Here is a 27491-nt window from a genome sequence, read left to right as displayed (position 1 = left end):
ACTAGTTAGCTGTGTGACCTTGGATACAACCCTTCGATTCTATGAGCCTCAGTTTCTTAGTGTGGAAAATGGGTATAACCAGGCCTTCCCACCACCACCACTGCCACCCTGTGGACAGGCAGCGCCCAACCACACGGGCCCTGCTAAGCAGCCCCATTGTTTTCTGGACACTGTGATCAAGTTCAGGAGACGCACCCACAGAGTCATGGGCAGTGTCGTCTAGAAGCTCGCTGTGGTGTCAGTGTGGTCAGGATCTCTGAATCCACATGAATTATATTAACTGCTAGGTCTCAGGGGCAGAGCACAGGAAGAGCGAGGAGGGAAAGGTCACTGGGTGAGAGACACTCACTTCCCTCTCCCTGAGTCCTATCCTCCGCCCTCCTCCCTCAGCACCCTACATTTCTCCCTTTCTCGAAACCTACTTCCTTCTGCTCCTGGCTCCTCCCCACTGAATAACTGCCAAGTTGCTTTAGTTTCTATTCCTCTGTTAGGTCCTCCCCAGTGCAGAGGACGGTCTGGCCAGTGTTCAAAGCAGTGGTGACCACAGAGGCAGTGAAGAGATGGCCTTCAGCGGTGCCCAGCCTCCTTACCTGAACCCAGTGAGTTCCGGGGCTGCGGGAGGCCTCAGCCTGGGGGAGGCAGCCCTTGCAGGTGGCTGGGGGTGGAGGGGAGGTGGCGTCCCAAAGAGAACACAATAAAGGCAGCAACACCAGCTGGGGCAGTCCTGACACAGCTTCTGCTCCATGGCTGCCTCCCTTTGCCTCTCAGGCCTGGAGGGGGTGAACATCACTGGGATTCATGCATCCCACAAACGTTTCCTGAGCTCTCTCCGGGTGCCTGTCCTATTCTAGGTGCTCAGTGGGGGAAGATGGGCAGAAGTAGAAACTAGAAGAAGGATGGTTTCTTTGTGTGAAAGGAGAGGTAACCACGGCTTCTGGGGAGGATAACAACCCAGCACGACAGTTAAAGGCACTCACTCACTTTGGAGACGGCCTCCCTGGGCTCAGCCATCTACTAGCCGCTTGACCCGAAGCAAATTACCTTTACCTCTCTCAGCCTCAGTTTCTGCATCTGTAGCACAGGGGTAATCCTTGAGTCACCGCCCAGGGTTGGGGTGAGGATTAAGCGAGGGAGCACATCGAGAGGGTTTGAACAGTGTCTGGCCCACCGTGGATGCTTCAAAAGTGTTTAGTATTGCTAAGAGTCCAGGGGCAGCAGGGAAGGCCTCCTGAGGCGGTGTCTGCTCCCTGAGGGCCGAGTGAACAAGGCAGGGCAGGTCAGGGTGTCTGCAGAGGGCCTGTATTGGGAGTAAGAGAAAAACCGGGCTGCCCCTGCAGTGTGGAGAAGGGAGGTGCCTTGATTTCCCCCTGGAAGAGGGAGGTACCCACAGAGAGAGTGCTGTGAGGCGAGCCAGGCAGGCGGCAGCCCCGGGCCAGGGGCTTTCTGTGGTCACTGTGTTCTGAGCCCGGCCCTGCAGGAGGACTCTCTCTCGGCATCAGCGAAGGGCTTCTCAAGGGGCCAGCCTGGGGGGCTGATGGAGCCTGTCCTGCGGGTCAGCAGGTGCTGGGGGAGTGCTGCGGGGGCTCCACACTCAAGCCCACCTCAGCAGGGGCCTGGCTTGGCCTGTTTCCTCCGGGCAGTCACAGGTGGCCCTCAGCCCACCTTGTGGGGGTTCCCAGGGTGGAGCTGGAGGAAACTAGACTACCCAGTGGGTCCCTTGGTGGTGGCCTCAAGATCAGTGTCACGTGGGGCTCATTCTCCATCAGATGGGGGACCCAGAGTCTCTCCCAAGCCCTGACATTTTATTATTCTGGTGATGCATTTTTATTTTCCAATCCTTGGATTCAAAAGCCAAAGATTTCAAATCAGAAGGGAACTCCTCCCATGGGCAGGAGAGACTCAAAACAGGGCCATGGAGTCCAGATGAGAAAGAGGCTGGGGGCAGGCAGCCCCCACAGGTGTTCAGAGCATCGTCCACCCGACATGGCTGCCCTCTCCCGGGTCACTGACCCCAGGCACCCAGGATCTCACTTCCTCCTAAGTGCAGCAGGAAAGTCACAGGTCGGCCGTTCCGCTGAGGAGCTGACACCACAAGAACCTGCCCCGGGAGCCTTGCCTGTTTCTCACTCACACCGCGCCGGCCTCATCTGCCTCGGAGGGCCAGGAGGGCAGCTGGCACCACAAGCAGGGCAGGACTTGCTGGTCGGTCTGGGGAGCCCTCAGTGAGCCAGGAGTGAGGATGTTCTGGGCTTCATCAAGAGAAGCAGCTTGTGCGGCGGTTATAAGCATGAGTGCCAGGGTTCAAACCCGGCTCTGTCCCTTCCCAGCTGTGTGGCTTTGGGCAAGTTACCCAACCTTTCTGTGCCTGTTTACACATTCACATTCTGTAAAAGTGGCACTAATAATGGCCAGGGTTGTTGTGAGGATAACACAGATGGGAAAGGTTGGCCCCCAGAGGGCAGCAGTGCCCTTTGGCTACAAGCTGCCTCCTGTGGGTGAGCCCCTCTGCCAGCTGCAGCTGGGTGGCCTCTGTGACACTGGGCCACCAGAAGGGGCTCCTCACCCTCTGGCCTGGAGGGCCTGGCTCTGCTTTCCAGGCTGGAGAGGAAGAAGAGGGAAAATTCCTCAGCCTGCAGGCACGACCAGGAGTTGAGAGCAAGTTCTGACCCAGCAGAGGGATTAATGCTTCCTGATGTCAAGGCTTTGCTGCCAAGTACTTTCCACATGGCCTCTCACCTATTCCTGTCAAGAACAATGCTATGCTGGCAGCGCCCTTGTCTCACTGTTTGGAGGAAGGAACTAGGGTGCAGAAAGTTCAGGTGACTTGTTCAACATCACAGCTACCAGCACAGAGAGCCGGGAGGCGAGCCCAAGCTGTGGGACCATAAATTGAGCATAAAAATCCATCCTCCTGAGCAAAAGCGGGTGCTGCTGTTTTCTGCTAAGACCACACACACGTACACAGAGGGGTCCTTGGCTGGCCAGCCTTAAAACAAGACAAATTTATTCTCTTACACTTCTGGAGGTCAGAAATCTAAAATCAAAGCAGTGGCAAGGCTGTTTCCTTCCAGAGGCTTCAAGGGAGAATGGGTTCCTTTGCCTTTTCCGGCTCCCATAGTGGCCTGCATGCCTTGGCTCATGGTCACTTCCTCCTTCTTTAAAGCCAGCAGCTTCTTGCTTCTGTTGTTACATCTCCTACTGACTCTGCTCTCCTGCCTCCCTCCTTGAGGACCCCGTGATGACACCGGGCCCACCTGGATCATCCTGGATAACCTCCCCATCTCAGGATCCTTAATTTAATCACACCTGCAAAGTCCCTTTTGCCTCGTACAGTAACATATTCACAAATTCCAGGGATTAGAATGTGGACGTTTTTGGTGGGGTGGATAAGATGTGGTAATTCTTCAGTCCACCATGCCCTCCTTGGAGTCAGCCAACATCAGCAGTTTCTTTGAATCCTGCCGGAAAGATTTTATCCATAATAAGTAAATACATACACTTAGCCTCCTCCACCCATTTTTAAAATACATATGGCATCATTCCATATCAGTTTCTCAGACAGTTCCCTTCCTCCTCTTCCTTTCTAGTTAAGGGTACATAGAATCCATTGTTATGGAAACACCATAATTTATTTCACCATTTTCTTCAGGGTGGACTTTTAGACTCTTTCTGATTCTTTGCTATTATAATGCTGCAAAGAGTATCCTTGTCTGTAGGGGTATAGTCAATTGAAATTATTTTGTTTGCCAGAATTTGATGGTTCAAGATACTGAAATCTCACAAAACTTTTTCTAGTGGGAATCATTTTTTAAGACTGACCTGTACTGCCCACCCCGATGGTCCTTGCACGTCTGCTTCCATCCTGCCTTCCTCCTGTGCATATATGACCCCGTCCATCACACTCTGCCTTCAGCTCCTTATACCTTAGTGTGCTGAAGGGAAGGTCCGGTGCTCACTGAGGATGTGCATTTTAAGCCTTGTCTCTCATGATGGTATGGGAGGTTCTTAAGAGAATTGCAGGTTTCAACCAACAAAGTAGGGGAGGACTTTTCAGGGAAGTCTGCCATGCTGGTCTGTGACTGTGTCAGGTTGCCGCTGCTTCTCCAAAATCACTGGCATGGACAGAAATGACAGAGAGAACTCGTGATGCAGAGAAGCTGTGATCTGCTTAAGGTCATCAAAGTATTTAATGGCGGAGTTCAGATGCCACAAAAGATCCCTCTCCCAAAGGACCATGGAGAGCAGAGTCTGTCCAAATGGGATCCTGGCATTGCTTATTCTCTCACTGGGCCAGCTGTGCACCCTGAGCTAGGAGGGGTTTCCCTAGATTCTGAGTGGTTTGCAACTCAAGGACGCAAGCTAGGACTGAATTGGGCTACTGGGTGTTTGTTGTTTGGCCTGTATGATGTTTGTTTTAACTTATTGCTAAAGAAAAATTTTTAATGCAGAGAGAATAGTATCATAAACCACACATACCCTTCACCCAGTTTCAACAATTCTCAGCTTATGACCTATCTTGCTTCATCTCTACCCAACCCTACTTCCCTTTCTACCCCTGGATTATTTTGAAGCAAATCCAGGCATATCTTATGGTTCAACTATTTCATTATGTAGCTGAATAATAAAGGAAGTCTTCTACAATCCTTTTTAAAGGATTTTTTCCCCCTAGGAATTATAAAGTTTTCAAAAAAAAAAAAATCATGATTTCTGTCTTCTCCTAAAAATTTGGAAGCTCTGCCAACACTGGGCCTGGATGGTAACCACTAGTTACAGCTGAGTGGACACTGCCCCTTTAGAGATGGAAGATGGTGTCCACTTTGCTGCAATCCCCACCACTCCCTACTGTACCCTACCTGGCCATCTCACTCAGACACATCACCTGCTTGGTTCCTGTAAGCACTTAATTTTTGTAGGGAAGTGACTTAAAGGAGAAGGTAGAAAAGACTTCAGCAACTTGAAAAACGCAAAAATTGACTAGGAGATTGAACTATGTTCAGTGCAGGCTGCAGAACCACGTTAGATAAAAGGCATTCTGGAAGTAAGTTTTGAAATTTGACAAGTAAGCAATTTGGGAATTTTGCTCAGAGAGAGACCAGGGTGGAAGCAGGGGGGTGGTCGAAAGACACCTACTATGCGCCAGCCTCTTCCACAGACTTTTTCTCACCTAATCATCAATTGTACCCAGAAGGTGGGATTTATCCCTATTTTACAAATGAGGAAACAGACAAAGAGCAGTCAAATAAGCTTCCAAAGGCCAATCAGGTAACGAGTGGCAGAATTAGGATCCAAATCTGGAATATGCGTGGCTCAAAAGTGAAGCATCCCTCACCATAACTGTGGGGCCTTTCAGGAGGCCCGGGAAAGAGAACATGACAAAGTGATGGAGCCTAGGGGGGCGGAGATGCTGCATTAGGACTCTGGAGGCAGCCGAGGGCCTGGGGGAAGCAATGGGAGCCCAGGGGCAGGAGTAGAAGAGGGGCAGCCCTGTGGCTGCAGAGACCACCCAGGAAGAGGCACTACCTGAGGCAGTGGGAGGGCAAAGGTCATTGGTCACCATTGTCACCAGGCGGGGTGGACAGGAGGGTGGAGGAGGCCTTCTTGGCTCGCTCAGGTGAGCAGAAGGCTTATCCTCTAGTATAGGTTGGTGTCTCTTTGGTTCCTCCAGCCTCCTAAGTCCCCACCCAGGGCCCTGGGGGCCTTTGCTAGGAGCGTGGCCCAGGGCCCAGCTGCCCCATCGCTCCCCTGGTTCCTTCCCAGCTCAGGGCTGAGCTGCTTCTTCCTCTTGGAAGCTGTCACTTTGTCCCTGTCACATTCTCTCAGAGCCCAGAGGTCTCCTTCTCACAACCTCAGGATGTCTGTGTAACTTCCTTGCTTCCAGTCGGCTTCCTCACGGGCCTGGAAGGTGCGTGGGGCTGAGCGTCCACCTGTCCTGTTCACTGCCGCCCCGGCCCAAGTGCTGGGCCCAACACCCAAGCCGGCCACCACATGGAAGGCACGGAAGGAGGCAGGTTCCCTAACTGACCACCATCTCCTCCCCGCAGATCGTCCCCTTCACCGGGACAATCCAAGGGGGTCTTCAGGATGGACTTCAGATTACTGTCAGTGGGACTGCTTTTTACTCCGGTGGAACCAGGTACCTGGCATTTTTGTTTCTCTCCAGCCTTGCCCCTGGGCGAACCATGATGCCTGTCAGCTCAGGGTGGTCCACCCAGCATCTTCTGAGCTGCCCGCACCTGGCTCAGGGGATGAGAAGGACCCACCTCTGCCAACCTACCAGGAGCATCCAGGGCATCGTTAACACAGATTCTCCAAAGACCTGGGGATGATGGGGGCTCACAGACTAAGGAGAGAAGCAGGCCAGCCTAGAGGTAAAAGTTCTAGGACTGAACTTCGTAAATGAAGACTCAGATTTGCAAAAATATCAACTTCCTTTGTTTCCAAGGGAGGAACTCACACGTATCCTCAGGTCAGGTGGACACACGCCAACCTCTACTGAGGAACAGGTGCAGGCACTGAGGTCCACAGGCCTGGGCAGCTAGCTGTGCCTCCGCATTAGACAGTACCTCTCTAGGTGTGGCTCATCCAATGTCACGTAATCTTTCCATCTGTCCTCCTTCTCAACTGAGCAGACATGGGCTGGCTTCCTAGAAGCATCCACTCGGCGTGAACACCTCCCGCTTCTAGTTATGTTTCTCAACTTGCATCTTGAATACAAATTTCTCTACCCATTTTCTACTTAGTTTTAGAAAAGCACACTGGACGGGCAAAATGCAGTAACTGCACAAAAACCCACTAAATGCAAATTAGGTGAACAAAAAGAGGACAACAAACTAAGGATGGATACGAGCCAGCCCCGCAGGTGGTGGGCAGGTTCCCCAGGCAGATGTCGGTCAAAGGTGCTAGGCCCTTGCGTTCCTGCCGTTGGCAGCAAACCAGGTCTCCCAGCACGATCTGATTTCCCTCGCCCAGGTTTGCTGTGAACTTTCAGACTGGCCGCAGTGACAATGACATCGCCTTCCACTTCAACCCACGGTTTGAAGAGGGCGGGTATGTGGTCTGCAACACCAAGCAGAAGGGAAGCTGGGGGCCTGAGGAGAGGAAGATGCAAATGCCCTTCCAGAGGGGGAGCCCGTTTGAGCTCCGCTTCCTGGTGCAGAGCTCGGAGTTCAAGGTGAGCAGGGACTCTCCTCCCTTTCCTTCCACTGCCCTAGTCTTATCAGACTCGGTGAAGAACCTTTAAATAGTCACGTATACAACACGTTTGTACGGATAAGACGACCATTTCCTTTTAAGGGCATTATGGTGGCTGCAGTCTCCTTATACACTTTCATCTGCATCTCCAGGTGCACCTGCTGCATCTTTTACTTCAGAAATCAGAACTAGATAAGTAGCCACTTGACCTCCTGGGTCTTTAAAGTCCAAGTTATTTCCACTCCTCTGTTGTAGCCCTTCTTCTACTCCAGGTCTCTGATCACAGATGTTTTTCTGTTGCGTTGTTGTAGCCTTTATCCTCCAGGTTTTATTAACGGCTTCGTTTTGCATGGCACTGCAGATTGCTTTTGCAAGCAGAGCAGTGTCTCTGGACTTGGGGAGAGGGTGGGGATGAGGACACCGGTATCTGTGCTTCTCTGTGTGAACAAGGATGTGCCCACTCCCTCAATATGCAACCTGTGGTCACCGCTCCTCTAACCCCGGGATCATTTTATGCATATTTAAATAACACCCCAGGTGAGCTAGGATTAGAAAGACAAACCTAGTGCAAAAAACAAACAACCACAAGAACTAAAAAAAAAAAAGTTGAGCCACGTAGGAATTACTTTTGGATGCATTTTGGATCCCACGCATGTTCCTGAAATTGGGGCAGCTCTGAAGGCTGATGCCTTCCAACTTCAGAGGGTGGATGTGAAAACTAGACGCAGGTCTAAATTTCTAGACGCAGGGGTCCCAGCGGCTCAGGTGTGCTCCCCCCACCGGCTGGGCTCCCCTCCTGAAAGCTGCACTCATCCTGGCAGGTGACGGTGAACGGGAACCTCTTTGTGCAGTATGAACACCGCGTGCCCTTCCACCACGTCAACACCATCTCCGTCACGGGAGCCGTGCAGCTGTCCTATGTCAGCTTCCAGGTCAGACTGTCCACTTGGCCCCTGTCCCGGGCTGGGTGTGAGGCCCAGCCTGCTGTGCCCAGGCCCTGCTGGGTGGGGCCAGAGGTGCCAGTCAGTCTCCTTTCCAGGTGACTCTGGGGACACACCTCTGGCTCTCCTGTCTCGTCCTTCTCGTGTTGCTGTCTCTGTCTGAAACCCCTGTCTCAGTGTCCAGGACCCCTAGGCCATTTGTCTTTGTCACTCTCTATTTCCATCCTGGTTAGGAGGCCTTGTAGTTCTAGAAAGAACCCAGGCTTGGGAACCAAACTGAATCCAGGTCAAATCTCCAGCTCTGCCATTCACATCGGCTGGGGGACCTTAGACAAATGACTTAGCCTCTCCCAGCCTCAGTTTCCTCACCTGGGCAGGAACACGGTCATGGCCTCCCCATGGGTCGTTAATGTGCATTCAGTGAGGCAATCCATGTCAGAGGGCACCGAACAGCCTGCATGGGCCACACCGGGGTCTATGTGACCCTCTCTATGTTTTAAATTTTTTCAATGTGTTACCACCATCCAAAAGGTCAGGAGAAGTTTCACAAGATGAAAAAGTGCTGGAGCTGGATGGTGGTGAATGGACTTAATGTCACTGAATTGCACACGTAAAAATAGTGAAGGGGCCAATTTTATGTTGTATCTATTTACAATTTGGAAAAAAAAAACGATCAGGAGATAACACATAGGAATCTGGATTTCTGGCTTTTTGTGAAAACTGGGAAGATTAGGGTGTGCTGGGCGCACAGTCTGCAGGGCCCCAGGTGGAGCTACTGTCACCACTGGGTACCTGAGTGTGTGCCCACCTCAGATGGGAAAGGCCCACTGCAGGCCCTCAGCAAATAGCTCCTTTCTCTTTGGCCCTCACATCGGATAGTCCCTCCATTAACTCTCCCCTGCGGGAGAGGGAGCTGCCAGCCCGCTGTCACTCACTGGGGCCTGACCTCCCTCTTCCCCTCCTGGACACCCCGCTGCCCCGCTGCCTGGCTGTCTCCCTCCGGCCTGGCGCCTGCTTTCCCGCTCTTCCTCGGCTCCATTCATGCTTCTCCTCACCCTGTGGCTCCCTTTCTTTTAACAGAACACCCACGTGACTCCCATGCAGCCCGCCCACTCCAGGGTGCAGTTCTCCCAGCCTGCCTGTTTCCCACCCAAGCACAAGGGGCGCAAACCGAAAGTGAGTCGGATGGAGGCCTGGGGAGGCTGAGCCGTCAGCAGGAAAGACAGAGGGTCTGAGAGGCTGGTCCAGCTCCAGACCCCGTCATGCCCACCCAGAGGTTCCCTGTCTCCATTCACACTCCCCAGCCCAGGACCTGACAGTTATCCTTGGTTCTTTCTTCCCCTCATTATCTCTCCAGGGCACCAACACCTCTCCTCCCAAAGCCACTACCCTGGTCCAGGCGTCTGCCCCTTCACCACTCAGACCATGGTCTAGTCCCCTCACCCCACCACACACCTACCTCCACAGTGACCTTCCTGTACCCACATCTGATCACATCCTCCCCCTGCTTTAAAGACCTAAAGGCCCGACGCCCTTTTAGATGAAGCCCAGATTCCCCAGCCGGGCCTGCAGAGGATGCACAATCCTCCCCAGTCTTGCCCCAGCCTCCCTCCCGGCCTCACCCCTCACCCAGGAAGCTCATGCAGCTCCTACTGTTCACTGGGGGCTCTCTCGGGCTCCCCGTGCCTTCTGCACATGCTGTCCCTGTCTGAAAGCACCCTTTGCCACTCACCCCCAGCCAACCCCTAACAGCCTTTCAATGCTCTGCTTAAATGTCCCTCCTCCAGGCATTGTCGCTGACTGGCAGATCCCTGGATGCTCCCCCTGTGTCCCATAGACTTTGCACACCTCTGTGCTATGCCAGTCACCATGTCCCGCTGTAAATGTGCTTCTGTGTGTCTCCTCGTCACTCCCCTCACTCCTCCCCAACCCCACTCCGCAGGCCCCTTGTGGGCTGGGATTTGTGACTGGTTTATTCAAGTACCTCCTGCGTTTTACACAGTACCTGGCACACAGGAGACTCAGTTAACGAATGTGGAATGTGGTTTGCCAAAGGAACAGTTGGCTGGGTGAAGACAGGGTCCAGGACAGGAAGGGGAGCAGGGCCTGGCCCTTTCTTTGGCCACGGAAGCAGTGGGGACTCTGAGGGGAGGAGTGTCTCTCTACCCAGTTCTCCTGTGCCCGGCACAGTGCAGCTAGGGCACTGGCCTCCTGCCATGCTGCCTCAGGACTGGTAGAGCTCCAGGGAGTCTTTGTAGGGCAGCCCAACTCTGGCCGTGGCCTGGAGAGGATGGGATGTGGTGGACACTATCAGCCGGAACTGGGTACCATTTTGGATTTCATCACTTGCTACCTGAGTAAGCTTGGGCAAGTTGCCTAATCTTTCTGAGTCTGGTTGCCTCACCAGAGAAACAGGAGGACAGGATGCCTCCCTCACCGTCAAGCGCTGAAGCCAGAGCCTGGCACACAATAGGCCTTCAGCAAATATTATCTTTCACCTTATGGGTGAGATATGGCACTGGGAGTAATGGTTTTGCCCCTGGGAGCTGAGGGAAGCTAAATGGTCTCCATCCCCTGCAGGAGCCAGTGGGGATGATCCCCCTCCTCCAATCCCGACCCTCACCCCCAACCCTGTTGCATAACCACAGTGTACCTGGGATGGTGGGTGAGAAGCTGGGTGCCACAGGCTCAGGGAGGCTTGCTTGGCAGCAGGAAGGAGGCAACATGAGTGTGAGGGGAACTTTCTTACCGCAGTTTCTGCTGTCATCTCTCCCCTGGCTCCAGTGTTAACCACCATTTTGATTTCTCATCCCCTTCAGTCTCCAGGGATCTGGCCAGCCACTGCGGCTCCCATGGTAAGTATCCTGCGCCCTCTTCGGAATCTCTTCACTTTGGTTCTTCATGTGGGTTAAAAGGAAGAGGCAGGGCCTCTCCCACTGGAGCGTGGGGCAGCCGAGGCCATCCCCCGCAACCTTCCCCCTGGCTATGGTGGTGATGGCAGGAAGGAGTTCCGGGGTGGGGGATGTGTTGAGTGGTGCCCTCTGGTGGCGGGTGGTGGTCTTCAGGCTGGTCAAAACGCGGTTAAAACGCGGTTTCTTTCCTCCAGACTCAAAGGTTCGTCCACACTGTGCAGAGCACCCCTGGACAGATGTTCCCTGTAAGTCTGAACACTCTGGTCAGCTCACGACCCCACCACATCCCCCCCTTAACCAAGGGCTGAATTTTCTAGGCCCAGAGGCGGGAAGAAAGTAGTTCAGCAAGAAGGATGGGGATGTCTGGGGCTAGGCCCTCTGCTCAGGAGACACGCACATAAAACTCTCCTAGGACAGGGGAGATTCTGGATTAGGCTGGATTTACCCAGCGGCCCAAGGCGCAGGTCCCCTAGGAACCAGCAGGAAAATTGGTCTGTCCCTGGTGGGGTGTGCTGTGGTCCCAGCATCTGGATATGAGACCCTGCATCCTGAGGATGAGCCCCCAGGATGTCACTGCTGACCACAGGCTTAGGCTGTTCTCCTCCTGTGGGTGCAAATCATGTGGGAGGCATGGAGTCAGTGGGGCTGCCCTCGGAGGGGTTGAGGGGCAGGTGGCTGTGTTGGGATCCAGGAACACGGCAGGAAGTCCCACCAAGGCTGACAGGAGAAGGAAAGTGAATGGGAGAATCAGGGCTGAGGCCTCACGACCTCAGTCTCCCATTGGAGCATCCCCTCTAGGACGTGTTGGGGTCCGAGTGTGTGTGTGTGTGTGTGCGCGCGCACGTGTGTATGGATATGTGTGCATGTCTATGTGTGTATGTCTGTATATGTGTGTGTGTGTCTGTACGTGTGTGTGTGTGCACACTCCCACACTGAACTTCCTGATCTCTTTCCAGCAGAATCCCATGATCCCACCTATGGCGTATCCCAACCCAGCATATGTAAGTGGTTTCTTAGGGAGAGGCAGAAGTCTGGTTTGTGTTGTGCAGGGTGGGGGGGTGAAGGGCAGCTTACAAAATTAAAAGCAGTCCCTTAGTAAACCATAGTTCTGAAAACTTCCAAGTAACTTAGAAGACTTTCGAAAGGAGCTTTCACCTTTAAAACCTTCCTGTCACCGTGGATATATTGTAAGACTTCCCTTCTCAGCACAAGCATCCTTTGTGTCCAGCCCAGGCTGTTTTCATGACAGTTTAAGCCATTAATTTGAGGAACTCTGTGAAGTCTCCCTTTGCCATTTACTGAACCAAGTAAAGTTATTATGGAGTTCTTTCTTGAAAATATATTAGGCACAGTTAACAAACCCAGGCGACAATCCAAATTCACAGAAATTGGCACAAAGCTCCCCCTGCTGCCCTTCTCCTCCCCACAGCCGATGCCGTTCTTCACCTCCATCCCAGGGGGGCTGTACCCCTCCAAGAGCATCATCGTGTCGGGTACCATCCTGCCCTGCGCTCAGAGGTGAGCAGGGCTCCGGGGGAGGAGAGGTCATTCTGGCCATCCCCCTGGCTCCAGGCAGAGAGCCCATGGGAGTGGCCTGCCCCCAGGTTCTATATCAACCTGCGCTCTGGGAGCAACATCGCTTTCCACCTGAACCCCCGCTTTGACGAGAACGCCGTGGTCCGCAACACGCAGATCAACAGCTCTTGGGGGTCTGAGGAGCGAAGCCTGCTCCGACAGATGCCCTTCTTCCGGGGCCAGAACTTCTCGGTGAGATGCCACAGCCCAGTGCTCAGAGGGACTCTCAAGGGGCAAGTGGGGCAGCAGGTGGAGGGCATTGGGGGTACCTTGATCGAGATGGGAGCAGATGCCTCTGGGGTGAGGGCTGGGCCCAGAAGAAGAGACAAGTGTTCACCAAGTGACTGTCATTATCATTTTACTACTACTGTCCCACACAAGGTAGGTGGCAGGTACTATCGGCTGTTTACAGATTGGGAAACAGACTCACAAGTGCAGGTTACTCACTGAGGTCACACAGCCAATCAGTGCCAGATCGAACCCAAGAATGAAGTGTCATTTATTCATTCACTTGCTCACTCATTTATTCAACAAACATTTTTCAGCTATTGTGTCCAGGCCTACTCTGAGCAGAAGGTAGCCCCGGGTGCTGGAGTGACAGCCATGACGCAGACAGTCCTGGTCCTGCCCCCATGGTGTTTACAATCGAGGTGGGGGAGGAACAAGGAAATGAATGCATGGACAGATCACTGCGGAATAACAAGCAGTACTACGCAGACAGCAAAACAGAATAAGGGATGAGTGAGACCCAGGCTGGCGTGGGTCTCAGAGGAGGCCACAGAGCAGTTGGGACCTCAGTTGTAGGAGCCCGCCTTGCACAGATCTTGCAGGCAGCAGAGGGTGTAGCTATTCTCACAAATGAGGGGGGTTGTGGGCGTGGCCTGTCTAGGAAGCAGGGGGCCAGGGGCTTCCAGGAGAGTGGAAAGGGGGGCGCTGCTGGAGGCCCCGGGTTGCACAGAGCAGGGTTCTTAACCCTGACTACACATTCAAATCACCCGAGAGCTAGAAAAGAAAAATCAATGACTGGCCCCACCTCACGCTGATGAGGGGGTGAGGCTGTACACCCATATTTTAAAATATGCCCTAATACTCCTCACCCAAGTGTTGAAAATGACTGATGTAGGGTCTTGTGGGCCATTAAAAGGAGTTTGGATTTTAATACAAAGTGTTGGAACTAGCTGTGTGACCCCGAGCAAGTGACTTAGCTGCTCTGTGCCTCAATTTTCTTATCTTAAAAATGGGACAAATAATAATATTGATCTCACAGAGATGGAAGAAGGAAATGAAATTGTGTTTGTGACATGCTTAGGACAGTGCCCAGTGGGTGTGCTGTTAGGGTTAGCCATGTGATGGGGATGATGATAGTTTAACAGAACTGCCTCCTGGAAAATGTTGGGGTGGGAAGGACTAGTTAGGAGGCTGCCGCTGCCGGAGTGCAGGCACTGAGCACTCCTATCAGCTGGATCGTAGGGACACGGATGACACAAGCCAGTCTTTCTGCCCCTAGAGGCTCAGGGTCCAGTTGGAGAGTGAAGATGGGGGTGGGGGACACGGCCTGAGGGGGTCAGGAGGTGGGGAAAAGCAGGGAAGGCTGCCTGGAGGAGGGTGAATCTGGAAGGGGGATGAGCAGTGATACACATGGACAAGATGGGCAGAGCAGGGAGCACAGGGGGAAGGGTGTTCTGGGCCGGGGAACAGAATCTGTAAAAGTACAGGGAGGGAAGGACACGCGGCATGTTCGGTGAAGAGTGAATCCGTTGGTGTGGCTCCAATAAGGTGTGGGTCTTGCTTAACTAACATTGGAGGAAGGCGGGAAGGAGGGAGGGAGGTGCAAGCCTGCGTTCAGTTCTAAGGACAGTCCAGGTAGGGTGTAAATGTGGGGCCTCTCTGTCTAGGTGTGGATCATGTGTGAAAGCCATGGCCTCAGGGTGGCCGTGGATGGTCAGCACCTTTTTGAATACTACCACCGCCTGAAGAACCTGCCCGCAATCAACAGCCTGGAGGTGGGCGGGGACATCCAGCTGACCCACGTGCAGACATAAGTGATCTCTGGGCCTGGGGATGAGGGCTGGGCCCTGTTGCTGCCTGGACCTGCTCATCACCCCTAACCTGCCCAGCCCTGGCCCTGGCCCCTCCCAGCCTGCTGAGGATCTGGGGCTTTGCTGGTGAGACCACAGCCCCATCTGGCTCTGCTCTGGTGGCAGCCAGCCTGGAGCAGAGAGGGCAGCTGGCTAGGACTACCTTCCTCAGTGGGGCAGCACCCAGATCCTAAAGGGGAGGAGTGGTCCGTGCAGGTGGGCCCCAAGTTCAGTTCCCTCAGCAGAAAGGGAGGGGCCTGGCCTTCCCCAGCCCCCAGCCTAGGCCTGTGCCTCACCTGCCTCTCAACCACATCACCAACCCCCATTCAAGTCCACCCAGCTCCAAGTCACCAGCTGTCACTCCACGTGGCAGGGAGTACCCTTGGCCCCTCCCCTTTCTCCAACCTTTGACCTCTTCTTGTACCCTCTGGAAAAGCTACCCTGATGACACCCCACTGACAGGAATCTTCTCAGCAGAGGGTTCTCCCCTTTCCCCGTGTCCTTCAAATAAAGAAAAATGCTTGTCGGCACCTATGCAGGGGTGGTGGTTGTTTATTAAATGAGTTTGGAGACATTTTGGAGTCTCTGGAATTGGGGAGGTCCTGGCTGAGGGGAGTGTGAGGAGAGAGCGTGGGCTCACTTTTATCAGGGGGGATCCTGACATCCTGCTCCCAGTGGGTCCCCCACAAACCCCAGAAGGGTGTGAGACGCAGCCTCTTGAAAAGGAAGCTCTGATGCAGGAAGCTTGGTAACAGAGGAGAACCCAGGAAATGGTCCCTTGCTTCTGAGATGGGCTAAGGGCTCAACCAGAGCCCAAGAGGGGCGGCGCAGAGCCAGAGGCTGGATGGCAGGATGGCAGGGCGGGCTCATCAGAACCCGGCGTTCCAGCGGGAGGAGGAGGCAGGTGGGCTCCCGAGAAGCTGACTCGGAAGAGAGACCTGTTTGTGTGGTTCCACTACGGAGCCCCCGGTGTCAGGGGTTAAGATATGGTGGGAAAGGGGCTCAGTGTAGGGGGATACCAGCCACTTGGCCAGGGCAGGGGGGCCCAGCTCTGTGTCTCCAACACCAACCCATCCTGCTAACCCCAAGAATCCAGTACCTTGGCAACCGTTAGAGCAGGCAGATAGCTAGATATGAGCAGAGAAAGGGGGACACAGACCAAATGACAGGAATTGAGCAGAAAGGAGGGGCACAAGGCAAATGCAGGAAACATACATAAGCACCAGGGGTCCCTGGCAGAGAAAGAAAAGCAGGAATCTTCGGGTTGTTAAGGGGCCACACCTTTTGGCCTGGAGACCAACAAAGAAAGGTCAGAAAAGGCAGGAATTTCCAATGTCCGAATGTAAACTTTTGCTCATTATGCTCTCATTTCAATAAAATTAGCCTTGCAGATCAGAAGTACCTATCATGAAGTGACACCATGACACTTCTGATCTAGACTAAATAAGGACAAAAATCCCTCCTCCCTTTGGGAAGGTGGAGTTGGGATGATAATCAGGAAATATGACCCCAAGGCCTTTCCTCCTCAATGAATATTCCACCCAATTATTTTTACACCCTATATAACTAACTCGCCAAAGAAACTCAGGGCAGCTGCTCACCTGGGCCTGCCTGCTGTTCCCCTTGAGAGTGTACTATCCATCCTTTCATAAATCCTCACTTTACTTTTCTTAACACTACATCTTGTCTCCTAATTCTTTCTTGGACGGGACAGAACCTGGAACATTGGTTGCATCCACCAGCAACACCAGCAGCACCGGCAGCACCTGGGCGCCTGTTAGAAACGCAGAATCTCGGGCCCTGCTGCAGACCTCCTGAATCAGAGTCTGCACAGTAAACCCCAGGTGGTTTGTGGGAGAGGCCCTGGTCCAGGTGACCACGTTCTTGACCACATTGTATAGATGCATCGCTGGGACACTGGCGGTTGGCATGCTCCTTTCTCCCCGCAACCACCCAACCCGAGTAGGAGTGAGGGAGGGGAGAAGTGGGCCAGGGAGCCAACAAAACAGAGGCCAACGCCAAGCTGGGAGCCAGATTTTGCCAGACCTCCACTTAGCCCCTGACTGAGTTTCTTCCTCGTTCTCACTGGGAGAAGGAAACAGGGCTCAGTCCCTTAAAGGGCTCTTCTTCGGGAAGATGTGTGTTCTTCACTCACTGCCAAGTCCCTGACACGCAGCCCGAACCTCACCTGCTTTGTCCCCCAGGGCTAAATCATTATTGGCCAAACTCTCACAAAACAGGTGGCCCCAGGGCAAAAGGTGGTGACTTCCTAAGACAGCGCTGTCTTAGGTCTAAACCTTCGCTAAAGAACCACCATCATGTGCTGCACCGGCCCTCACCAACACGCCCCGCATCAGATGCTTCCTGTGTGAGGTACAGCTAGTGCCTGCAGGCCAGCCCACACTTCCTCACCCCCACCACAGGTTTTCAGATGTGCACAAAACTCTGTGTGCTGTTCCCATACCCAGTGGGCATTTCAGACGGTATGTCCCTTTGGGGGGGATTTTTGTCCAGGCGGTGGAACCCACCAGTCCCCAACTCTATATAGCTTCAGGCTGCTTTCCTTACAAAACACCCACACACACATACAATGTGGTTAAAATAAGATGCATTTCATATAAATATCTCCATCAAGGAATCATACAGGCAAGACCCAAGAGGCTGTCTGGGGTTTGTTTTTTTTTTTAAATACAGAGTCATAAATAACTGTACGCAGGCAGCTAAACACAGAATGGTGTATCAGCATCTCCTGTTGATCACTCCAAGTAGTGCAATCAAGGAAGCTCCATCCTTCTCACCCACTGGCCGGGCTTGGGATAGCAGACTTAGTCTCCAAGGGACCAGGCCCCCATCTTTCCACCACCCCGGGAAGGGTGGGCTCAAAGAAAACAAGAGGTTCCACTCTGTCCAGGCTGCTACTTGGTAGCAGGTCAAGTAAAGGGTTTGAGAGGGAAGGAGATGGAGAAACAAATGTGAAGCTTGGGGATATAATTTCCCTCCATCTCCCCAGCCCTGTGACCTCAGATAGTTGAGAGTTGGCGCCATCATTAAATTCAGTGGCAGCAGCTTTAACTTCTCCTCCAGGCTACGGGAGCTTGGGGATCACTGGGCGGCCCTGCTGACCCATCCTTTTTTAGCTCGTAGGGAAATACAGCACCAAAGATATCTTCATGGTAGCGCTTCTGGCTCTTTAAGGGAAAACAGAGACCAAGGTGTTAGCTCTGTTGGTGCAGCCGCCTCTCCCTCATCAGGTCCAGGCTGGGACAAGCCCCTGGGGTCCCTCCAGCTTCTTCATCACACGTACACTTATAAGCCATTTGCCTTCCCAACTGTCATGCTTAGGTTATACCTGAATCTCACTTCGAGTCTTTAACTCCCATCAGTACCCACTGTGGTGTGGACCACCAAAACATCTCCCCAGCCTTTGCGATGGATGCTGACGCCTGCCCAGTGCTTGTCCCATAGGGTGCTCCAGGAAATGTGGGCTCTGAGATAAATACGGTTGGGAAATGCTGTGTATTTTCTCCCAGTCTTGATGTGCCTCGATGCACAGTAGCATGTTAGGGGCCCTGAGAGTCTGTTAGTACATCAGCAAGTTTGCCTTTGTTTAATTGAGCAACCAGACCAGGATGTATAGTCAGGCCTTGTAACAGCCCAACCACCTATGACCTCGAGCCACCTCTAGGATTCCTTTGGGTCCAGGACTGTTCGGAGCCTGACTTCTCTAGTCCTGGCTCCGTGGTCTGTGCCCTTGACCTCCATCCTGAGCCCACACACCAGCGGCATACCTTAAGCTGAAAGAAATAGTCCTCCACTTGCTCCTCATTCAGGGTCAGCGCGGCAGCCACCAGCTGCTTCAGGGTGCAGGCCACATCACGGGCCATGCGCACATCCCCACAGACATAGAGGTGGCCTTGCTCCTCATGGAGCACACGGAGCACCTCACCGGCCAGCTGCTGCCGCAAGATGTCTTGAACGTAAACCTGAAACCAGAGGAGATGGTGGGTCCAAGCCTCTGCTTCTGGGGGCAAAGCCTTCAGTCAGGCCTGCTGGCCACAGGGAGGTGGTGAAGGGGCATGAGGGGCTGCGGGGTGAGCACCCTCCTGGCCAAGACCTTGCCCAGGGATCAGGCTCGGGAAGAGGAGGTGCACTGGTGCCCTGCCCAGCCCAGGTCTGGGCTGGGCTGGAGAGGTGAATGTTGGCCACAGCCACGTCCTCCGGTGGGGCTCCCAGATTCACTGAATCCATTATGCTTCAAAGAGGCATCATCAGGCCAATTTCCCCGCCCAGGGCTCTGGGGCCCACCTGCCTACACCCTAGAAAAGGGAACCTCTCAGCACAGACTGTCCATGGGATCCCCCTGAAATTTAGAGCAGGTTCCCCCAGTTACACGGAAGTCTTGCTCTCGTTTCACAGAAGATGCCCAGTGACCCTGGCACCGGGCGTGGAGTACTGGGTCTGAGACGCGCCCAGCGGGACATGCTCACAACTGCTGAGCCAAGAATCTGCTTGGACTCCCCAGGCTCAGGGGGCAAATGCCCCCTAGGGCAGATGAGCCGGTCAGCAGGCTATGCTGGGAGCAGCACCACCCTCCAGCCTCGCTGTGCTTCAGCGTAAAGCCGGCTGGACTGCCTCTCCCCAGGACGTTGCCCCAGGGGAGGACCTTCAGCAGGCTGGGCACCAGGGATTAACCCAGTGTGACCCTGACTTAGCCCTGAACGTCTTAGGGGCTGTCTCTTCTCCTGGAAGAGTGAACGTAATAGTTTCACAGCATCGCTCCACTTTAGAGTTGAGAAGACGAAAGCTCAGAGAAGTGAGGAGCTTGTGGAGAGCCAGACACCCACCACTGTCTGTGCTTTTCATGCTCCACCCACTGCACGGGCAGCTGCTGTATTTACCTTGGGCTGGCCAGGCAGGCGAGAATAGGCCGTGTGCACCTCATGCAGCACCCCCTTCCGGGCCAACTCCAACATCTCCTCCCTGTAGAGATGGTCCTCATCCGGGCGGCGGCACCCGAACACCAGGGTCATGTGGCCACCCTGGAGCCCTGCGAGACCCAGCAGGCTGCAGTTACCAGGATGGCCACCAGAGGGCGGGCGGGACATAGTGCAAGGCCTGACCAGCTGGGTACCCAGCTCAAATCCCCACTAGTATCTCATCTAGTATTGATGAGGAAACTGAGGCCCAAGGCGTTCAGATCACCTGTCCACATGGGCTGAGGCAAACTTGGAGAGGGACTAGGAAACATCTGTGGGGTGGCTGCAGCTTGCAGCTCCAGTTCTACTCCCAGGCAGGTGCTGGCCACCTGGCACTCCTCCCCCACCCCAAGGAGCCCTGCAGCTGTACCTTTGTGCTCAGCATCATGGAGCCGCTGCTGCCAGAAACTGCGGAAGGGGGCGATGCCCGTGCCAGGCCCGATGAGGATGCAAGGACGGGAGGGGTCCTCAGGCAGCTGGAAGCCACTGGCACTGAAGGGGAAAGAAGGAGAGAGGCCCCGTCCTCAGACCCCCTGGGCTGGATGCACATGCAGGACAGGGGCTGAAGAGCTGGGGGTGCGGTCGGGGTGGTGGTGTCGGGACTGGAGAAGACAATGAGCTCAAATTTGATTTCCCAAGTCCCCACAGGCTGTTTCATGTCCCCTGTCCAGGCACACCATCACCTTGCCCCACTGCACTCCGGACCCCACCACCACTGTCATCTCTGTCCCTGTTAGAGACTTGGCCACACCCTGTAGCTGGGGATTAGAAGAGAGAGGCCCAGTGTGACCCCACTGTCTTCTTTATGGATCAAGGGGCCCAGGGTGGCATTTAAACCTCAGATCCCTCCCTTTCAACCCAGTACTCCCCGGGGCCAGTGGTCCCATAATGGCCACAGTGGAGGGGGTGCTTACCTTCGCACAAAGCAGGGCACCAGGTCTTGGGGCTTCAGGCTGCTAAGCCATGTGCTGCAGACACCATGGTGCAGGGGACCCTGGCCATCTGCAAAGACAGCACACACCTAATCGACATCATCCCCACCACCATGCACGAACCTTTCCAGAGGCTCCTCCCCACTGACACACCTGCGCCAGCTGCCCGCTCAGGCCCCCTGCAGGCTTTAATCACCAGGCTGTTTTTCTCCTGGTTCTGAGACCCACCCTCTATTCAACCAGAGCTGGCAGAAGCTGAAAGGGACTCAGAGAGCGTGCAAGCCTCCCCCTGTGCCACTGCAGAAGCCGAGTCTCAGAGAGGGAAGGTGGCTTCGAGAAGGTCACTCAGGTAGCAGCAGAATCAGGTCACAGCTCAGCTTCTCTGACCCCTGCTCCAATGTTCCTTCCAAGAATTTCTCCAGGGCTCCCTCCATTCAGCCCACTACTCAGCTCTGATGACAGTAGCACAAAGTGGCCCCTGAGGGTGGCCAGTCACTGCCCCACTGTGTCTTCATGAGTACAGTCCTTGCTGGTAGAAACCAGGGGTGACGGACAACCTGCTGAGCCTTCTGGTCTGCTCTGCATCTCTCTGTCTCCCCAGTGGCCCTCCAGGGCCTGTGGAAACTCCAAGTTTCTCTGGGTTATATTCCCTTCCCAATGGCCCAGTATTTAAGGGGACATCCAGCCAACTTGAGAAGTCCCTTTGGTTTTCCTCTGGATAGAATCGTGCTCTCACAGGATGTGTCTGCCCCTCCTCTCCTGGTCTGAGGACTGAGATTGGCCTCCGCAGATGTTCTCCAGGAGAGCCAACAGGTCTCTGCCCAGTTTTTAGAAACTGCGCAATTGTACTTCCCAGAGCACAGAGTAAAGTACACACAGCTCCCCAGCTTTGCCAACCCCGGCAATGCTCACTTACAGAGGGAGGGTGGGGGCACGGTTCATCCAGTGGAGGAGCCAAGCCCAGATGGACGAGGTTTTGGACCTGCCAGTCTATGTTAGCCCATCCCCCACCTGCTGCCGTCACAGTGCCCTTTGCTTTCCTTCTTCCTACATAACAACAGTCATCTATTTCTATGATTCTCTCTTCTTTGTTCCCTCTAGATGTGAGGCTCCAAGAGGGCAGGGGCTGCATGTGCTGTATTTCCACCCTCACCATGGTGCCAGGCATAGAGAGGTGTGAAATAAATCATCACTGAATGAGTGAGTGAATGAATGAACAATCAAGGCAGAATCATCCCTGCATTTAGGCTGGACTATCAGGAAGACTAAGAATCACTGGGCTCCCATTAAGCACTGGGTGCTTTCCACATTTGAGCTTATCAACTTGTCCTAACAGAAAAAAAAATTGTCCCAACAGGAGTTGGACAGTGGAAAGAAGGGTGGTTAAGAATTTGGACTCAGCAGTCAGACTACCTGGGTTGAATCTCTACTTGCTACCAGTGTGACTCTGACCCAGTGGCTTAACCTCACTGTGCCTCAGTTTCTGCACCTGTAAAATGCACACAGCAGCCATCTCTCATGGTTACCAATCACACATGTACAAAGACGTCAGCTCTGTGCCTGGTTCACAGTAATCTCTCCCACACACCTCCTACTTCTGTTAACACCTCCGGAAGGTGGGTGTTTAACTGAAGAGGAGACTGAAGCTCAGAGCTGAACAGCTGCCCCATAAGCAGCAGGAGCAGGCTGCTCCAGAGCCTCTGCCCCGGCCTTACCTCGGGTGCGGTATGTGAGCACAGCCACGGTGAGGTGGATCTCCGTGGGTGTGCAGTCCCTGGAGGAGCTGATGGAGTAGTACCGGGGCTTCAGAATAGGGAGCTGGGAGAGCAGGAAGCCAGCAGACACCCGCAGAGACGGGAACTCCTCCAGCACCTCCAGGAATGTGGGGCTATTGGTGAACTTCCACTTGTTGTACTCTGAGGGCTGAAAGCCAAGGGCAGTGTGAGTGACTCAGGGCACCTGCCTCTCACTGAGAGAAGAGCCTGTCACAGCCTGGTATTCATTCATTCACTCTCACAGCAAACACTTCGAAGAACCAGGCGCTGTCCAGGGTACTGAGACTACAAAACTGGAGAGGAAATAGTCCTCTCCTGAAGGAACTCAGGCCAGTGAGTAACACGTCTCTAACTTGTGTGCTTAGAACTTCAAGGTCAGCAACTTGTGGGCAAGAGTCAAATCTTTATTATAATCTAAGATGGAGAAGGGCTTTGGAATCATATAGACCTGGGTTCAAATTTTGACTTGATGCCTTTCCTGGCTGTGGGATCCTGTCTTAATTACTTAACCTTTGTGGTTGAGGTTGGCATCACCTGCCTCATGGGGATGTTGTGAGAATTAAGTGAGAAAATGTGTGTCAAGTTAGTGTAGTGCAGGATAAGGGCAGTGGAGGTGGCTGGAATCACAATAATTAGTGATAATGGTGACAGTAATAATGATATCCAGTGCCTTTTTCAAAAACTTGGGCCTAGAAAGTTGCAGGTGAGTTTATGCATTCTTTCATTCATTCATTTATTAATTCAACTACCCATCTGTTACTATGTCCATTTATCCATTCATCCACACCATCCATCCTCCAATATTTCCTAAGTTCCAGGCTTATTCTGGGTGTGGGGAATACAAGATAGAGTGACTGTCCTTTTCTAGCTAATTTCTGAGGAAGTGCACTTTGGTTGCATCCTGCAGACATTCAAAAAAATTCAGTTCATTCAACGCAATTATGTCCTGGAGATGGGACGGGACAGGATGCCTGACTTCCCACCAACTTTTGACAAACTGCACTTTGGGAAGCTGGGGTGGATCCCCCTTGAAGGTTAAAGACCAGCTCTAGGCTTGGGCTCCCCCGACTCTGGGACCCTTCCCCTGCCTCACCCACCAGCCCCATCCTTCACCTGGCACAGGGCCTCCAGTTTCTGCCTCTCTGCCTCTTCTGTAGCCAGCAGGGCCAACTTTCGGAGCAGCAGCTGGGTTGGGGGTGTGGTGATGTCCAGGAAGTAGGTGAGGGCCTGGCTGAGTGAGCAGGGGGGCAGCCGCTTGTCCTGGACCCAGTAGCTGCCTGGATAGGGAAGGAAGACATCAGGATGGAAAAAAGGCCCAAAGGGTGCTGAGGCTTTTGGGACAGACACTTTCCACCCTCCAGCTGCAGGGGAGGGAAGACACTGGAATTCTGGTGCTAGGAAAAGCAAAAGGATTCATGTGCTTAACTCAAGTGCAGGAAGGTGGTGCCCAGAGACAGAGCTGCCAAGGAGGGCTGATTAACAGACCTCCAAAGTTCACCCAAGTTGACACAATCCTGTAAAACTAACTGTACACCAGAGTCCAGTCCCTCTCTGGCCCAGACCTGATCTTTAGCAGGACACATGCACATGAACTACAGACTCACAGGAACTAAACCTACCAAAGACTGATGTACACACTAGACACCAGTTGCTCATTTAGAGAAAAGCCTGTGACTGCACTCTCCAGGGATGCTATACAACAGATGCTGGGTGAGTAGCAATCAGCCCAAATAGAGGAGGCAAGTCTCAAGGAGTGCCAAGAAGCAGTATGCAGGGTCGTCACAGTGTGGACCCTGGAGTCAACAGACACGGGTTCATACTCTACCTCCCCACTTACTAGCAGGATGACTGGACCCTCTGAAACTTGGATTCTCTCTCTGTGAAATGGATGTGGTAACAAAACCTGTCCCACTGGGTTTGTGTGAGGACTGAATGAAATAGTGCATGTATAATAGTTGGTACAGCATCTAGTACACAGATGCTCGGTAAATACCAGGTAAAAATATGAGTTTTACAGTATTTCATGTAGATCGAAGACCTGACAAACCATATCTGTCTCCCTTCAGTCATGAAAATGTTTACCTCTTTCCCTTGGACCCGAGTTTCAGGCTCTCCCACATTCTCCTGGACAGTGGGGGACGATGCCAGACTTGGCTTCTCTGACCCCCTCTTTCCTATTCTGGCGACTCTTTTTAGGAGGTATCTTTTTAGGAGACACATTCTTTGGAGATATCATGACCACTGAGGAAGCAAAGGCCAGGGAGCTAGCCCAATGGGCTGGGAGGCCCGAGACTGTTGATTTTATTAGTTTCCTCTCCTCATGCCTGTCACCCCCTTGCTATGCTCACCACATAGGCCAAAAGCCTCCCCTCAGACAGGAAGGGGTCCCCGACCCTTCCCACAGCAGCGTCTTCTCTCCAGTGAAGACAGTCAGGAGGAGCCACTCTCTCCTGGTCACCTATGGCCCTGTCTGTCGCCCACAGAAGGTGAGGATAAATGGGGCCATCAGTGGGGAAGCAGTGTGAAACTAGAATGACTTGAAAATGCAATATAAATCCCCACACCCGAGGAGACTCTCAGGGTGCACTAAACGCCATCTCTGACCTTCTGGACAAACGTCGACTAGCCCATGGGAAATGGACATTACTCTTACTCTGTTCCTGCATCTGTTTGGTGCCAGGAATGGAGGTGATGGCTGCACATGTACCTACTCATTTGCTCTCCACCTCAACCCTGTAAGGAAGGCTCTATTTTCTCTAATTTAGAGATAAAGGTGTAAAGCCTCGAGAGGTGAACTCACATCCCCAGGGTCACATAGCTAGTACGTCATGGATCAGGGACCCGAAACTTCAAAGCTCGCCATTTTCACCCTGTTTCCACATTTCTCTGTTATGTCACCAAGCAAGCTGTATACACGCATCTGCTGTGGGGACTAACGAGACGATGCATGTAAAACACTCGCATATAGTAATTCCCCCCAAAATGCTGGCTGCTACTGTTATTATTGTAATAATCATCTTGTGTATCTGCCTCCTGTACTAGATAGTGAGATTTCTGAGGGCAGACACAGAGTCTCGTTCATTTTTGTAGCCCAGGGCCCACCTGGTATACAGATATGACCAGTTAAAATTTTGACGGAAACAATGTATCAGTCAATCAACAAAAGTGGTGTGTAAGCAAAAGAATGAAGAACAGACAGCCCAGCCTCTGGTGCTGGGCAGATAGTCCCAAAGATGCACCCCTTCTCGCCGGCCTGCCAGTCGGTCGAGGACTATCTGCAAGGCTGCTTTGGCACGGGCTTTGGGGGCCCACCACTCAGGAAGGACAGGGTTAGCTGCCCACTGGCAGCACAGGCCCGGCCCAGCCTGTGGGAGGGGTTGGGGTTGGCGGGAGCATACTGAGGCCACCTCTCAATCAAGGCTCCCGTGCAGAGGGCTCACCGTTCTCGCTGAGGGTCTCCAGGCGCATGGGTTGGTGGGGTGCAGGGCCGTCCACCACTCGCTCCAAGATGCCTTGGACAAGGGCCGGCTGGTTGCCCGGGAAAACTCCGAGGTGCTCTCCTGGCAGGTAGCTCAGACCTTGGCTGCCCTCACAAGAGAGTTCCACCAGGAGGGTGGTGCGGCTGGAGAAGGGAATAGAAGCCTCTGGTGACGTCACCAGGATTTCCTCTAGCTTCCCTGATGGGTGGGCTGGTTTCCCCAGGAAATGTGCCCTTCTTTCATCTTCCTGCCTGGTTCCATGAGCACAGGTTGCTGGTGTCCCCTGAGGCTGGGGTGCTCAGAAGGGCCCGGGGCTGCCAGGACTGTGGCTTCTCCGTGGGGAGGAGGTGGGCAGCACCCCTCCCACGCAGCCCTCCCAAGCCCACGAGAGCTTGACCACAGACTGCCTAAATAAAGCATCCCACTGGGAGGTATGTGAGCCTTGGGACAAACCTCTCCTTGTCTCCAGCACAAATCTGGTTCTTATCAGAATACAGTCTAGTTTTTCTAATGAATGTGGGAGGATGGCACAGATAAACAAAATCTACAGAGAACCCATAACACTCTCTTACCCGGCGGGGAGAGGTCCTTCCCTGCCAAAACTTTTTCTCCAAGTGCTTAAGAAACAGCCAAATGGTTTGAGATTCTCTCTTGCCATCCTCCCCCCATTTTGGTGAAAGAATTAAGTCACAAAGGACCAGAAGTGAAGTAGGTGCCTAGTTCCCAAGCTGGAAACCTGGCCCGTGGTTAACGGAGGTGCTGGTGGACACAGGGGTTATGAGTCAAGCTGGTCCCACTGATGGCATCATAGCTAATGCCCGCGGACACTTCCCTTCTCTGCTTTCAAAGTCTGACTTGCTCTGGTCTTTCCTCAATTAAAACAAAATCTGCAGAACATTGTCCAACATCAGCCCTGTCCTTGGCCTTACCTGGATTTCGGACTCTGTAGATTCTGCCGTGATTTGAGCCTCATGGTGAACACATGCTTGGCGTGCATGCTGCTGAGGGCTGTGGGGACAGAGAGATCATGAAATGGCAATGTGGCTCTTAAGCGTTGGTGAGGCAGCCTCCATGTGCTGAGTTGGTTACACCCAGACGCTACCCTGGGGTGTCCCGCAGTGGGGCTTGGGGTTTTCCTTCCCTTCCCTTTTTCCTACTGTTTCTGAATCACAAAGGAAGACACTTAGTCCAACAGAGGGTGGTTGGGCTGCTGCTAGGTGTTGGTAAATGCAATTTAGATGCCCCAGTATGGTGATTTCTAGGTTTGGGATCCACAGGAGAGCAGAGCTGAAGTTGAGGATATCCTAAACATGCAGAAACCTACAGGACCACTGGACTTGTGGTACAAGAAGAGAGGAGCCATGGAGGCACAGCAGCCAGAGGGACCATCCAGAGTTCCCAGACTGCAGCCTGGAATCACCTTGCAAAATGCCTTTTATAATACGTGGCTGCCACTGGAGCTGCAAGGCTGGGGCTCGAATCCAACTTGCCATGTGTTAGTAACTTGCTTCACCTCCCTGAACTTCGGCTTCTCTGTCTGTGCCTTTCTCCTAGGATGAGTGTCAGGGATCACTTACAGCAGGTAGTCAAAGAGCCCAGCACAGAGCCCAGCACAGTGCCTGGTACACAGGA

The 27491-nt window shown here is 53.4% G+C and overlaps 2 protein-coding genes across 7 annotated transcripts in view; one reads left to right on the top strand and one right to left on the bottom strand.

The window, feature by feature from the left end:
* Positions 1 to 460: 460 nt before the first annotated feature.
* Positions 461 to 15231, top strand: LGALS9 (galectin 9). 5 transcript variants are annotated; one of them, XM_006184910.3, is made up of 11 exons: positions 538 to 599; positions 6042 to 6133; positions 6970 to 7171; positions 8013 to 8123; positions 9213 to 9308; positions 10952 to 10987; positions 11239 to 11289; positions 12004 to 12045; positions 12474 to 12562; positions 12649 to 12811; positions 14515 to 14721. In XM_006184910.3, exons 1-11 carry the CDS (start codon positions 561 to 563, stop codon positions 14659 to 14661), a joined length of 1068 nt encoding a protein of 355 aa, XP_006184972.1. In that variant the 5' UTR covers positions 538 to 560; the 3' UTR covers positions 14662 to 14721. The 5 variants fall into 5 exon arrangements, with proteins under 5 accessions (XP_032313552.1, XP_014414983.1, XP_006184972.1 ...); XM_006184912.3 differs by having other exon boundaries at positions 561 to 599; positions 12001 to 12045; positions 14515 to 15231; XM_014559497.2 differs by lacking the exon at positions 9213 to 9308 and having other exon boundaries at positions 473 to 599; positions 12001 to 12045; positions 14515 to 15231.
* Positions 15232 to 17368: 2137 nt separating this feature from the next.
* Positions 17369 to 27491, bottom strand: part of NOS2 (nitric oxide synthase 2) — a 37453-nt gene continuing 27330 nt past the window's right edge. For both annotated transcript variants that reach the window (XM_006184913.3, XM_032457649.1), the window contains 9 exons: positions 26789 to 26867; positions 25821 to 26002; positions 23494 to 23657; positions 22321 to 22528; positions 20588 to 20675; positions 20044 to 20165; positions 19596 to 19744; positions 18486 to 18680; positions 17369 to 17885 (listed from right to left, as the gene is read on the bottom strand). In XM_006184913.3, coding sequence (XP_006184975.1) covers positions 17766 to 17885; positions 18486 to 18680; positions 19596 to 19744; positions 20044 to 20165; positions 20588 to 20675; positions 22321 to 22528; positions 23494 to 23657; positions 25821 to 26002; positions 26789 to 26867 — 1307 coding nt within the window. In that variant the 3' untranslated portion in view covers positions 17369 to 17765. The remainder of the gene's footprint in view (positions 17886 to 18485; positions 18681 to 19595; positions 19745 to 20043; positions 20166 to 20587; positions 20676 to 22320; positions 22529 to 23493; positions 23658 to 25820; positions 26003 to 26788; positions 26868 to 27491) is intronic.

The sequence above is a fragment of the Camelus ferus genome, chromosome 16 (assembly GCF_009834535.1).
Source record: "Camelus ferus isolate YT-003-E chromosome 16, BCGSAC_Cfer_1.0, whole genome shotgun sequence".
NCBI classification, from domain to species: domain Eukaryota; kingdom Metazoa; phylum Chordata; class Mammalia; order Artiodactyla; family Camelidae; genus Camelus; species Camelus ferus.
The sequence above is the reverse complement of the archived record's forward strand: the minus strand, read 5'-3'. Positions and strand labels throughout refer to the sequence as shown.